This window comes from Bombus impatiens, unplaced genomic scaffold, assembly GCF_000188095.3.
Source record: "Bombus impatiens unplaced genomic scaffold, BIMP_2.2 scf_2222, whole genome shotgun sequence".
NCBI classification, from domain to species: Eukaryota; Metazoa; Arthropoda; class Insecta; order Hymenoptera; family Apidae; genus Bombus; species Bombus impatiens.
Window position 1 is genome coordinate 603386 of NT_178641.1, and position 15377 is coordinate 618762.

Sequence of the window (15377 nt, forward strand, 5' to 3'; positions counted from 1 at the left end):
GTGGCCGGAGGTTAGTTGCTACCTGAATGCTGCTTCTCGTCGGACCCCTCGTCAGACCCAGTCGAGCTTAGCGATGTGTTGCTGCCGAATTGGTCCTGTAGAGATGACTGCACCGACAAACTACGGTCCTGGTGCTTTACTCTGTGGGGGGACAGGTGTCCGGGATCGACGCTTGCCGGGTCTGCCTGCAACAAACTCTCTGGTTAAGAGACTTACAGAATCCAGCCGCCGATCAAGACGGATAATAAAGGATAAATATAGAGAACTCGGTTCTACATGGTGAAGTTCGATCAAAAATTAGAGGTGTTAACCCTTCCGCGAAGAAATTTACAGTACAATTTTTCTTATTTGAAGAGGATCACAGCAAAATTTAATAAAATTTAATCGATAGAGCAATTAGACAAAGTCAAAGGATTAATTTGCATTTCCACGGATGTTTAAAATATTTTGTTATTCTTCAAACTTAATGATAGGCAAAATTATTGGACGGATCGTCTGGTTCGCTCTTCGTGTCGAAAGGGTTAAGATTGGGGTGTGAATTGAGGTTGTTTCATATTGATGTATAGATTGTAATAAAACGTGTGAGGGATGTAGCGAGGGACGTGAGTAGACTTCATTTCTCGGAATTTCTATTCATATTTAATTAATGTCGGTATGTTTTACAATTAGAAGATTTGCGATAACCGTGTAAGATAATTTGAATTCAATAAATCCATTGGCAAAGGATCGTTTATATCTGTACAGTTTTCGATAAACGAACGTCTACTGCACTTTATCGAATGTTCAGTGAAGAACAACTATATAAAATATGACACGTAATTGATTGAACGTAGAAGACGTATTAATTTCAAACGATAATTTCGGGAAACAATTATTTGAAAGGAAATAACTATTGCAAATGGAATAAATGCTACATGTGCGACAGCAGACAAATGTACTTGGGAAAATAATTTCTTTAAATACGCGTAACAGATACGAAACGGTTACATCGAATAATTAAAGATCGATTCGATTAAACATTTGAATATATCAAGGTTCAAACAATTAAATATTGCAGACTTACACTTTCCAGAATAATTAACAGGAAACTTTCTAGAATAATCAAAAATATTGCAACAATCAGTAACCACAAATTTCTATTAAACTTATGTAACATTAAAGACTATATTATCTTGTATCCTTTAGATATATAATCTTTCAATTATTCTGAACAGTGTAACATACATTGAGCAAAATATATATGTTTTTAGATAATAGATAGAAATGCGTGTAATGGTCTCATACAAAACTGAAAATCATTTTTCAATGAAATTTAAAAGAAACCCTTGGATTTTCAAACGGTTACACTGTGTCGCAGGTGTACATAATACAATTTTTAACCAAATTTTCGAACGTGATGATCTTTTCGTTTCAAACGAGATAATTCCACTTTCTGCATGCTTCGATAATAAAGTAACAGACAGAAACGGGTGTACGTTGTATCAAAGGGAACAAGAAGAATCATAAATGCATAATCATACTTGAATTCTTTGCGACCATAATTTCTTGTCTTTTTTTTAGGACGAGGCGTTATACGAACATGAAATAACTGAGCACACCACAGTTACCTTAGTGGAGAATGTACATTTTAGCTCATTTGGCTAGAAATTCGCAAACTACAATCCTGGAGCTACACTACAAGTGCTGCTTGCAACAGTGTAATCTCGATCAAGCTGTTTCATGATACATTAAAACAAACATTTTGCACGAGTTCTGTCTGCGACATACGAATCAGTAAGCTAAGAAGGCTAAAAGGCACAATAACTTGAAAATGTTCTAATTACGATAAAGTAGATACTAAGAGATAAAAATTCGAATATATGTAATACTTTGATTTTTAATTAAATTACGAAACAATGTTTAAAGTTTGTGAATAAACTCGATATTTGTATAGAATGAGAAGAAAGAAAGCGTAAAGAAGAATTAGAAATTAATTTCATTGACAATACTGAAATAACACGCACCTGATAGGCCAACGCGTTCACTATGATCCTCGAAGGCACCAAGTCCAGAGGATGAACTTCTCTCATTAGCACGTTCGCAGGGATCTTATGGAACTGAATGTACTCGAGGAAATTGCCAATCACGTCTTTCAGATCTTGATTCTGATTGCTGTCGCAATACTTCTTACTCCACATCAAGGCCGCCTAAGATAATCGAATATTCGGTGAATTTTAATAGTTGAAATATGCAGAATTAAAAAGAATAATAATAGAAATTCGAGTTTTTTTTTAATGGGAAACTAAATGACGAAAAAGTTTTATGAAATTAAGAAGGGAAAGGAATTATATTTTCTAGGAAATAGCAGACAAACGAAAATTAATAACGAATAGGGAATTTCTTGGTTCAATAGGATGAAAATAATGTCGAAAATTCGCGTACTTGAAACTTGGTGAATTCATCGGCTCGTAACTCTTCTCTTGCCAGGATCAAGCGAACCACATGTTGGGGAAGTAGCGTGAAGGATCCTAAATTCAACACTTCGTTGCCATGTTCGTCGACGAATTCGAATACCTTTAAGCACGAAACAAGAAGATATCAGTACTTTTATACGGTAAAAAGAATTCATTCGTTTCCTCAAGCGGGAAAATGTTAATTTACAAAGAACGTTCTCGAATATCTGTAAATTTCTATACAATCTCACCTTATGGACCAAGGATTTCGTACACTTGTACTGAATGTATCGTTCTGCCGACGCTAATAAAGCGCACACAGTGTCCACTGTTATACAACATTGTACGAATCCAGTGCAAGCTTTTCTCAGTTGTTCTAATCCATAATAATCGGCGGCATTCATCAATCCTTTAAAATGAAAATTAGCTTACTAAGGCGAAATTGTTTCCTTCAAAATCCATAGAACGTTGATATATACGACGAACGAAATACTTACCTAATAAAGTTCTAGGTTGTAACGTCACACATCCAGTATGAATGTACTCGATCAGCTGACGAAACACGTCGGGCTCGAATTCTTCGATGATTACGGTCTGATGTTGATTCGGCTATGATTGATCACAAAGAGTGGTGTATTTAGAAAAACGAAAAGATTGACAGCGATTCAAAGACTGAAAATCGAAAGTTCATGCTAAGCGATTTGGTGCATTTAGCGATGGCTAGAAAATATTTTCAGTCCCAAACTAACTAACTAACTACAATTATAAATACTTCTTACTTCTAAAAAAGAGATGTATTATCAATGACGAATTTCTAAACAATTACCTACTATCGTCAACTACAAATTATTAATAAATTGCTACGTTCTAAATATTTCCAAGGATCGTCCATCGTTGTTCGCTTAAGCATCGATGAAAATTGAAAACAGTGTATTGATGCCGCTAGAATGTTCGCATTGCTGCATATCCTTATAAGCAAACTACTGTGCGTCTATAATACATCATCGTCAATTTCACCACTACATAACGAATTGTAGGATGCAGAATTACAGAATCAAATTGTGCCGTCCTCGAATAACAGAGGATTTTGATTGCAGTCGTGCGAGTCTACAGTTATTGCAAATGTGCCGATGTAAGAAGGACAGCAGTCTATATTCACGATTCTCCAGACTTAGACCGTATAGTCGATTTAAAACTTGCATGCCGACTGAAAGAGATAGACTGGAACGATGAATGCCTCGTTAACAACTGACTGAATTGGGCTGGATGCATCGTATGGGTAATCGCTTACAAATGAAATTAGGATACCAGATTGACGAACAAGGGTTGATAAAAGGACGTCGATTGTGTCTCGATAAATTTCTGATTTTTCTTATGTATTTTAATTTCATTTCGTTTAATTTATTCAAATAAACAGGAAGTCCCTTTTTAACCTTAAAAATATATAGAAACATATGCGAATACATAGTTTCACGTAATGCAACGTAATGCGATATAATACAGAAAAAATATAACAGTTGAGATTGCAATTAGGAGATTAGTGAGCATCCTATGCATCGAAGCCCTAAACTTTCACATAGTAGAAGATCAAAGGTCTACGTGGTTGTGAATTTTAATGCCTACTTCGCATACTCTATTTATGGTATTGATTTAAACCATTTCTTTGAGAATAGTATACTTATGATTATAGAAATATCTTAGAATTGTTCTTGAGAGCTAAGAAAATAACTATTTTTGTACTCGTAGAAAATATAAAGTCAAAAGTTCTAAGGACTATTTTTAAAAGATGTCCGTAAAGTGATCTTCCACGGTAAAATCTGGTATCCTGAGACAATAAAATTGAGACCCTTTCGAAGAATAATGAAGTTCATATTTCTATATCTTTCAGTAAAAAAAAAAAAAAGGAAAAAAATTAATAGTACCACAGCGCATTAGTATCGTGAAGATATATGATAGATACTTAAAAAGTAAAAAGTTTCCTACATTATTGATCGAGCAATACAGAAATCAAATTAATTGATTCTATGAAGATTAATCGTTTACTTTCTAAAGAATCGGACATTAATCATCTACTATGATATAAAATGACAACATTTTTGTAAAACGTATCAGTTTGACTTCACATTACCAACGCGTCAATGTTTCATGCAATCGTACAGATTAATTCTAACTTCGCGAAGATTATTCGCTTGACGAAGTCTAACACACACCGAGAAACAGACCAAATCCGTCTAACTAACAATTCTTAAGAGATAGAATTTCTCTCGGTGAAACTTTTCGAATCGAGGATTCATCGTTATTCAGGATCCTTCTCGTTATTGTAATGCTTCAGAACAGAAAAAGAACAAAAAATAATAAAAAGAAACAGACAGAAACTTGAGACGAGCATAGAGTGAAAGAAAGGGAAAGGGGAAAATAAAAAGAGGACCTCAGGATGCAAAATCGTATAGAGAAGTGACGTTATAATAGTACCTCTTGTATGGGAGCCAACTGCTGCGCGAACCCTGACCGCTACACGGCACACAACAAACGCACACTTACTATTTCTATCATTTTAACGACGAGGTTCGAACACAATTCGTTTAAATGTTCTTTAAAATGCTTCTTTTTTTAATTCAATTGCAGTAAATCGATTGGTTGTAGCAACCAATTTCAAAGATTAATCGTGTAGAGTATAGATTTCAGATTGAAAGTTTCGAAAATGAGAGTTTATCGATTAGAAATTTAATATGGAAGCGAAGGAAGGCAAGCACTAAATTTGTAATATTCCAACATTCGCGTGGGTGTTTCATCCATCTTGTTTGTAACAAATAAGTTCAAAGATGCCCACGTTTGATCGGCTTGATTTTATTTTTAGCTTGCTATTTCTATCTTTTCTGATAATATAGTGAAAGAATTAGAGGAGGTATTGAGAAAACGATTTTTCTGTAATGACCGCGATTACCTGTTGCGCCGCGTTTTGCAGATTCAGCAGTGGCTCCGAGCTTCTTTTCAGGAATAGTCGGATCTTGTTTTCCTTCGGCGGTGGTTCCTTTTTACGCTGTGGACTGGGTGCTTGGTAAAACATCTTTTGAAACACCCTATAGAAATAAAAGAATACATTATTTCATCTTTACTGTATTTATATTTATTTAAATATCGTAATAACAATCTTTTTAACTGTCGTAATAAATAATATTAAAAGAGTGTTGTTATTGTAATAAAACGTACTACTTACACATCAAGATTACCTTTGCACGAAAGAAAGAAATTGATCGTAGCATTAATCGCGATACGAACCTACTTCTGGCTGCTAAAACAGCCTTCACAGCGCAAATGGGCTCTTTTGTTTCACCGACGAGGAAGGTCACGTCGCATAGTTCCGGCATACTAGCCAGAAACTTCATGTCCTCGGCCAAGCCGGTCTTATTCTCGAAAATCGAATAATCCGACTCATCGGCCACTTCTGACCCTGACGCCTCCGGCATCGAGCTGATATTTTCCTGGAAAACATTTCATGTAACGCATGTTCCATTAAAAAATTTCATAAAGTGTAATTTCCTCCTTCCTTTCGTCTTGAAATTCCTTTTTTTTTTCTTGTTTCACACAACGAAAAAAAAAAAAAACAAAACGATATAAAGACATAGAAGAATTTTATTATGGAAATATGGCATCTCTAGTATTTTAGAATAAAATGATTGAAACTTGAATTCGAACACGCGTTGTAATATATTCTACGTGATAAAACGAAAGCTTTCTAAGTGTTAGGAGAGATATATTTGGATGACTATGAGAAAGTTTGCTGATATATTCTGAACAACTTTGCGAATGATAAACAAGCTTCAGCTAACGTGTGATACGCTTTACTTCCGCGTGAGTTTTGCATTTTTATACACAGCTTATATCTACCTACTACATTAAAGTCTGGTTTCCAATAAAAACATTGTCTTGAAACTAAAAGCTTCGACAAGCGTAATTGCTCGTTAACAGAGATCCGCCATGAATTATCCACGTTCGCAGTGAAATAACAAACTATAATGGAAACCATATGGACGACTTCCAGCAAACTGTCTCACATTTTCGCTTTATATTAAACGACGGAATATTTGAAACTATTTTCACTGCGAGAAAGTAAATATTTGCAACTTGTCGATATCATATTCACACGATTTAACTTCCTATATCGAGTTTCCATCAGGTTACTTGTCCCTGTAATCACACAGCTACTCCGTCAATACAACACCATAGCAAGGGTGCATTTATTTTCCAGAACATCTAACATTATCATTCGAGTCACGTCTAGTTCGATCAAACAACTATCGCACAGCTATTATTAGCAAAGCGTGATATAAATAAAAATCGGATTTATAAGATTCCTACGTACTCACGAAGAATGGAAACACTCTATGTGTTTCTTTAAAAGTGGATAGAGGAATCGTGTACGAATTCGACTGATATCGATTCATATATATAGAGATCGATGGAATGTTTGAGACATAAACACTTGATTTTATAAATAATAATCGAGTATGTGCAATCTACACCGTAGGAATTCTTCATTAAGAATCGAAACGCCGCGCCAAATATTTAGCCTTAATTCAATGCTGTCCTGTTTCGTTGCAATTAATTCTCGATTTAATAATAACGCTCTGAAAAATGTCAGATACTCATCCAGTTAGGTATTTCGATATTACTGAAATTCGATCTTCGTAAGCGACTTTTTCATTAAACATTACCGAGAAATTATTTCATTTATTTAAACGTATTTATTTAATTGTTCCAAATGTTTAGGAAAAATAAGAAAATATCTTTTTAGAGAGAAGGTAAAAACCTTTCAGTGAAATTCATTTACTTCATTTAATTTGTTTAGGTAAATAATCATTTCGATAATTAATTTTCTTTGTATACTTCTTGAACGGAAGTGTAAAATGTGATGGACAGTTGTAAAAAGGAAGATTACTGTAAGAAGCACAAATTCCCGCATGAATGGCCTTAATGCAGTCAGCGAGGCGAGCGCGTGAGGAGTTTCTGAAGAAAATGCGACACGGGAACACGCTTTAATGGACGAAATGCACTCTCTTTTATCCGGTAGGGAAATCTGCTATATCGTCGATAAATCACCCCCTGACGAAAGACTTAACTACCCTTCCGTGTAATGAGCCCTGTTATCTACGATGTAGTTAACCTACTTGCAGCAGGAGACCCGTTTAATCCTCGTCCCACGTCAGCGATATACTTTCATTTACGTTCGACCTTTAAGCAACGCGAATTATTTACGCAATGTAGGTGTTCAGACTCGGGGAATTTGATTGGCACGTTGATAGCCAAAAAGCGAACTGAAATTTCAAACATTCAAGAATATAGTTCCCTTTTTATAGTACATGTAATTTGATCTATATATTTAGATAAAATATTTTTGTTTATTACTGTTATTAATGTATATGTAGAACTATGTACAAATTCATACTAATGGTTTTTTAGGTTCAGAAACCTACTAATTTCCAATGATTAAATAGAATTCGTACAAGCCACGACAAATACAAAAACAAAATTCTGCATCCACACCGAAGAATATTCTGGAGAAATACTGTACATTATAAGAAAACCAAAATAACTGGAAACGTTAAAAACGCCACAAGCAAATAAACCCAGATATAACAACGAATAAAATGTTGTCTCTTCTTCAGCTACGAGAAAGAAACGCAAAGGAAGAATGAAATTTTCTCGTTCTTTCAACCACGACAAAGAAACAGCCGCGTCTCATTAACGGTGAAGGCGCGCGTAAATTGCATCATCTCGTCGCGACAGCAATCAACTACATTTCACCCAGAAGCAACACCGACGCAATGGAAAGTGGTGCCCCGCGGAGTCAGCTTTTAAATTACCTGTTGCTCGAGTCCCGGAGCCCCCTCGCTCGCCGGCCCGCTTTTGCCCCGAAAAAACACTTTTACCTCACTTCCTCGTTTCTACGATCACGCATAATCCACCATACACGCGTAATAACGACCCGTTTACCACGGTGTTCACGCTACAGCATCTCTTTCTCCTTTCCACTCGAAGAAAACGATCAGCGATTTACAGAAGAAAAGAAAAATATCAATCGGTAGTACGTTAACCCAAAATGAACTATTCCAGGCTCTGCTACCCCTTATCCTCTTCCAGGTACCCTTACTGACAGTCGAGGTACGTGAAATCGAGCAACCGTACGGAAGAGACACGCCTGTATCCGCCGTTCGATCTTCTTGTCTCTCGATTTCTCGCGTTTAACCCGACTTCAACCCGACACAAGTGGCTCAAGCACGCCTTAACCCTTCCTCCGACAGGCACACGAGGGGGTGGTTGTTCGAACAGGTCGTTTTCGTGAATGGAACTCGAGCGACAAACGCGAAAACGCCGCTCATACTCGGCCAAAGCCACTCGACTGCGCCGAGCCTACGTTCCCTCGGGCCAGGCCAACCCTCATTGCGCACTCGCACACCCTCTTTAGGGGTGAGACTGGAATACAGCTGCGCCTGTGCGACCCGTAGGTCCTCCGAAGGACCTCTCCCTTCTTTCTTCTTCTCCTTTCTTCCCACGGATTTTTAAATGTCACCTAGTTACCAGTATCCTGAGATCGTTGATTACGCGACCGATGGGGGGTTAATTGCATTTCCTACAGGCAGACGTGGATATTAGCCTATTTGATGACGGCCTTGTTCGCAAGGAAATTGTTTCCTTGAGCGTGGCGCCTCTACCTGTTCCTTGGAAAATTTTCTGCTTTTATTTGAATCTGTTTTGAGAGAAGATAAATTGTATAATGATGTTTCTGCGTTGAAGGACTTGATCTTTAGTTTGACGTTTTGATGTGGCTATTTTGGAGAATTGGTTTTATTTTTGAGGTTGATGGTTGCGGTTGAAAAGAGATATTTTTTCCTTGCTCGAAGTTGCTTAAGTATACCGTCCCTTGATGTCGTTTGATAGCGATGAAGCTGAGTTCGGCTGGTCGCCACTGTTCACTCTCGATTTTTCACGCTATGCTTAAAACGCGAGTAACGAAAGTGAAGGTAGCGTGAACTCCAGCGTGACGAATCCGGGTCAAGCTCAAAATCTGGCTCTGTGGACCACAGCCATTCATGTCTGTGGAGGAACGTTCGTCTCCCTCTGGTTCCTTCTCTCTTTCTCCACTAATCAATAACAGCCGACCCCGCAACAAGTAGGCATCCCGGCTGAAAGATGGGGAAAAAGGACAAGTACCGACACCTGCTAACGTATTAAAGTTTTCCTTTTTTGAAAGCTACTATAACATTTTTTCCAACGTCTCCAATAATTCGATTATTTCACTTATTCGATTAAATGCCCTTAAAAAAAATTATCTAAATCATTCTCGTAATATAACAAATACTTCGAAGTGTATAAAATTTATTTGTCGTGAATTTTACGATATTAGAATCGTATAATCTTGACATTCTTCGTTTTCAGAATATTTTTCGTGTATCTGATTCTTCTATGTGGCTCAAAATTCGTTGATGTTAAAGGGGGATGCAAGTGACCTTCATGGAAGGCGAATATCATTATATTTTAGGTATCAATGAATATACTAAATATAAATAATTTATTAGTGCGTTTGGCAGGTGGAAATGGTAAGAAAATTGCTCAACAAATGGAAGAGCTTTCGACGGTCACATTCTCCTGGCGAGAGACGTCGCAACGCGGACGACGCCTGCGCGAAAATAACGAACGATTTCGTTTTGGTTTCCGTGGCAGCCCTCGATAATTGGTGAATGGCTCGATAGATACACGCAATCCTTGGTAATCGTGAAATTGCATGCAGGAAGATTTTTAAATATTCAAATCTACTCGGCCATTAATCAATGTCAACCCTTATTATTCGATTCTATCAGTTGTAGACAATAAATTTTATACTGGGATAATAAATTTGACCGGGCCAACAGATTAATCGTGATTAATCGAGTATTGACTCGAAATGTTTAGCGATTTGTTAATAATTAATAACCAGCACGTAGGGTTTATCAAGTGGAAATGGAAATTTATGGTCGGACCAGAATAGTTCAAGGTTGATCAGAAACTATGTCACGACCGAGTTTCATGGTGAACTCTCGATTCAATATCACGAGCAATTACGCGGCTCGTCAAAGGAATTCATAGCGTCATAACAATGAATCGAACTGAGCACAAAGGAAAACAAAGGCTTTAAACTTTAAAGACATCGAGTTTCAGAAATGAAAAGAGTATCGTTTGGTATTGGAAACTATCGAGTACAATAGCTAGCAGTATATAGTTATCCCATGTGTGAAACAATATGATTATAGAGATTGTTTTGAATAATAAAAGTGTCATCAATGTTACATTCAAGCTATATCGCTGTTTCTATGATCGTCTTTCTCTTTCCTTTCACAAATTTTCTTGCTTACTCCGTTAATGGCTGACGTTCCATCTGTGTGTTTTTTTTTTAAGTTAAGAAAACGATGACAATTTTATTAAACAATAAATTTCCAACTTCTAACGCGTCGCAATAGTAACATCTACGTAACTTTAAAATGTTTCAATATGCTTGGTCGAGTCTTTCTTCGTTTCAGTGGCAAATACTTCCTCCTAAGGATGCTAAGAATAGACAATACACATTCATCATGTCTCTTCGTCCAGGTTAATTTTATTTTCAAACATCCTTCCAATAAATCAAAATATTCTCGTGTCCCACCACTTTTCTATCAGCCTAACGGGAGAAACGGATGACCGAGTGAACAGACAAGAATAATGATCGATCCTCACGGTATTAACGTAAAACAACATCGATTTATTCAACACAAATACTTGCACGTTACGATAGAGGTTCGGTAATAATGATAATAATAATAATAATGATAATAATATTCATATATGTATATATACAGGAAATAAGGCACGTTCGATATTACATTAATTAACGTGCGACCATACGTCGCTCGGCTATCCAATAATACATCTCTTATCGTTTTATCATCATCGTGTCTTCGTCTCGTTCGTTCGATATGCAACATCCTTACCAAATATAGAAAATGTCATATATATATATATATATTTATGTTTATAATATATATATATATATCTGTATAAATGTTCTCGTTGAATTTTCATTCGTTCGTTCATCGCCATTGTCAAAGATAAACTTTTACATCGTCTTAAATCTATATTTATAATCATATATATATATACGTATTTCCCTTTTGCTTAATTATCCATGAAGAAATCACGACCATATCGGTCGATTTTCCCTTTCTCTTCTCATATATTCATTCTCTGGGAACATTTCTACGGTGTCGTTCTATAGCCGATATTTCAAGCCGCAAATAGGCGCGAAATTTAAAACGTTCGGAACGAAAATCGCTATCGTCGATCGTGTTCGATTGAACGCTTATTGCAATATTTTTCTGATTGATTATTCGCGATTTATAACATTCGCTTAATAGATTATTAAATGCACTCACACTCTGGTTTCAATTTCGATGAATGCTTATTATTGGTAAATCAATGACCCATTATGAGGATTAGACTGAGCTAACTGTTATTCTATATTGTCTGGATGAATTTCTCAGGAAACATGGCTCATTCTTTCAACGATAAATCTTCTAATGATGCTGGCTGTGATTGATGAGGAAATCGATGACGATCGAGATATCGTGATATTGTACAATGTTCCTCGCGGTATTTAAGATTTCGTTGGCACGCGCAGACACCTGCAGATTGCGCTCTTCACTGTAATCTTGATTATTAACCCTTTATTGTCTTTTGTTACAGGAGAACTGTTCGTTAATCTTAATCGTTTAGGCTGATATCGAATTCATAATGATATGTACTGTACGTATAATACACTTTCTACATATCTAAAAAACAATTTTTATCATCAAAAATGTGACATCTTTGTCACATTTCCAAATTTTATCTTGCAAATAAATTGGAGTTTTATTATATTTTATTTATTCCCAAATAAAACAACGAATTGATTATGCAATTTCGTAATTGCCTAGTTTTCAGATTACCACCAAGTTCTCCTTCCGAAATTTCCATCAGCGAATCGTCAGACAACGAAGGGTTACACGAATTCTGTTAGAGAATTCGTGATTCTAAAGAACTTACACTCTGAAACTGATACTTACTCTCACACATACACTCGGAAAACTTATTTTAGGCGGTATCTAAACTGGCATCAAGATACTTTACACGAATGTACAAAAGTCTCCCTACACCGTAATCGGAATGTATGAACCATTAATCGCTCGTTCTTTTTTTTGTTGCCTGTCCCTATGCGCTACCTACGTGCTAAATTAATTAGAAAAAGAAGGTTTGTCTAGAATTTGGAATCGTTGGTTTCTTGCGTCGAAACTGGAATGTAAGATGCTACTGTAAGCGGTGTAATACGACAGAGAAACGAAGGGCGATCAGCGAATCGTTGATGGATGAATTTAAACATTTCATAAATGACAAAAAATGACAGAAGATTAGGTAATTTTTGCTACGAGAATTTCCTGGAAATACGACGAGTTAAGTCTTTCGTTTCACTTCGTTGAAAACGTGTTTCTTTGAGATCAAAGAAATTTCTTATATCGAGAACGAAATAGGTCTTCAAGTCTAACGTATTCAAGTGAAGTAATTACTAACTAAGTAATTACTAAATCAAGTGAAGTTGATATGTTTAACAAATCCAACGATAAACTCAATGTATCTCAAGTACGATAGACGTACGTTCTCGTTAACATTATCTGAAAATTGTAGTATTATTAACCGCAATCGTAATGCAAGAATTATGTTTAATTTATCCTTGTAAAGGAAGAACTACAGATTTTGGATACATTTTCAAATAATCTATATACTTGCTTCGTTTCTTCTACTTCCTTCTGATTTTAAACTATCTAAAGTCTCCACTTCCATACGTACTTTATCGTATTATCCTCTTTTTCATTTTCAGGATACAAAAATAGAAAGCTAGAACGTTCTACTCTAAAAGCATCGGAGTGTAATCTCGAACATCTTTGGAATGAAAATAATACAAGAAAAGACATGTATTTTACACGCAATAAATTGTTTGATACGTATATTATCTGTTTTCTCTCTTGATATCGTCATATGTATCTTTGAAAGAAAGATTTATGTTTTGCTTCGGATGAATAATCCTGTTTGTTTCTACCATCCACGAAGAAGGGTTTCGTACGAGTGGTAAGCCGTAGCCGTTATTCACAATCAACGATCCGCCGTTTTTCAATGAAACTGAAACGCCACGTCGTCTCTGAGATGGCACTCGCCGTAAGCAGCTTACACAAATCGCTCCATCCTCCTTAAAACAACGGAGCTACGGATGAAAGCGACGATCGAGGCTTTCGTAGAGATCGATACGGCCGCGTTCGTCCATTTAACTCCGAATAAAATTCAACAACCTATCCCCTTTTGACACGCTTTTCGCTGTCATTGATGCATTGACGCGTATTCGCCGCCACTTAAACGTTAGGCTTAAATTATACAGTGTTTATCGAACAATAGATCGTGTCGATTCGTAAGTACTTGCGCAATGTTATACGTAATCATTATATCTAATTAATCGAATCTTTAACACAACGATTCTACAAACTAGCTTTACTATCAAGGAACGGAGTATCGCTTGTAATTATTCCAAAGATTGAGACTTCTATGTTTTGGAATGTTCACGAGTCTCTCTCTCTCTCTCTCTCTTTTGGCGCATTTATATTGTGAAAATATAAAATGTGTGGGGAGAAAAATATGTATCGGGAAGTTATTCTTAGTTCCTAGTTCCAAGCATAAAACTTTGAACTATATTTTAATTGAGAATATGTACTGTACTTTATTACTGAGTATATTAAGATGTTTTAGGAATAATAATTACTCTTTCGAGCTTCTAAATTCAATTTTATTATTTTCAATTGCTCCTTATTTTTATTTCATTGTCTCTAAAAATTCTGTCGTTTCTCATTTAACGTAGAAATTGTCTAGGTCCTAGAATCAAAATACAATCAGTCAGCAACCATCCAGATAATTACAAGCGACGCCACGAGTATCCAATCTCTCAAGAAACGACAACCACATAAACGCGCGAGTCCATCAACGAAAGTAAAAAGAGAAGAGAACAACTATCCATTTAAACACTGCCCAGTAGCAGAGGAGGAAGATTAAAAAGTCGTAGGTTCCTTCGTGTACTTTTCGTCCATCGGTAAGCTTTCAATTCTTCAATGCCAGCGAAAACGAGCCTCGAGCGTGTGTATCGACACTCGATCACTCTTCGAGTGTCCCAACTCTCTCATTGTACACCAGGTTACAGCTTATCCATGAGACTATATCCCTCTTCGATCACTCCTTAAAACGACGTTTCTATTGCACTTCGTCCGTCTTACAGTTAAAGGTTAGAGCCGAAGATCGGCCATTTGGAACGTGTCTCTTCTTCAACTCGGACTTCTCAATGGTTCTTCGTTCGAATAGCTTCCTCAAATAAATTCCCCGTGGTTCCTTTTCTTCGTCTAGCGTTCGATCTTGAGCATCTGGAGGTGTTTCGAGGCATTCGTTGCCTCGATACCACGGCGTCTATCTACCGAAACGTGTCTTAGCGACGGAATAACGTTGAACAGGCACCCAAGAACCGGCACGATCGAACCTTCGGCCGAGACTTTTCGACTGATGACGCGATAAAGCGCGATATCACAGCTTTGATGGATCGTAGTTCTCGAACGACCACCTCTGCCTGGCTGCTGCTGCCGAGCATTCCTCCATGATCAGCCGCTGCTTGCTCTCCGTTATTGCCAGACACTTGTCGCTGCTGCCGTGTCTGATTTGCTTCGTCTGAAAATAAAAAACTAATGGTCAGTATTTGTGCTGACGATAAAGAAGAAATAACGAGAATCGAAGCTTTCTTGAATATGTGTAGTCAATACGATGGAATTTTTCGAAGGGTCAACTATTATCCCAGCTACAGCGGAAAATGATGAA

General features: G+C 36.7%; 2 protein-coding genes across 8 annotated transcripts in view; both read right to left on the reverse strand.

Annotated features, from left to right (window-relative positions):
- LOC100744712 (serine-enriched protein) overlaps positions 1 to 8873 on the reverse strand; it is a 15382-nt gene extending 6509 nt beyond the window's left edge. Inside the window, exons 1-9 of one of the 3 annotated variants that reach the window (XM_033324342.1) lie at positions 8297 to 8869; positions 5712 to 5914; positions 5377 to 5512; positions 4905 to 4943; positions 2930 to 3041; positions 2684 to 2841; positions 2422 to 2553; positions 2004 to 2186; positions 23 to 185 (exon numbers count right to left, since the gene is read on the reverse strand). In XM_033324342.1, coding sequence (XP_033180233.1) covers positions 23 to 185; positions 2004 to 2186; positions 2422 to 2553; positions 2684 to 2841; positions 2930 to 3041; positions 4905 to 4943; positions 5377 to 5512; positions 5712 to 5899 — 1111 coding nt within the window. In that variant the 5' untranslated portion in view covers positions 5900 to 5914; positions 8297 to 8869. Of the gene's footprint in view, positions 186 to 2003; positions 2187 to 2421; positions 2554 to 2683; positions 2842 to 2929; positions 3042 to 4904; positions 4944 to 5376; positions 5513 to 5711; positions 5915 to 8296 lie in introns of all 3 variants that reach the window. The other 2 variants (XM_033324343.1, XR_004462840.1) reach the window with 2 other exon arrangements.
- A 2168-nt stretch (positions 8874 to 11041) lies between these two features.
- Positions 11042 to 15377, reverse strand: part of LOC100748507 (putative polypeptide N-acetylgalactosaminyltransferase 9) — a 299103-nt gene continuing 294767 nt past the window's right edge. For all 5 annotated transcript variants that reach the window (XM_033324345.1, XM_012393134.3, XM_003494457.4 and 2 more), the window contains one exon: positions 11042 to 15230. In XM_033324345.1, the coding sequence (XP_033180236.1) occupies positions 15090 to 15230 (141 nt within the window). In that variant the 3' untranslated portion in view covers positions 11042 to 15089. The remainder of the gene's footprint in view (positions 15231 to 15377) is intronic.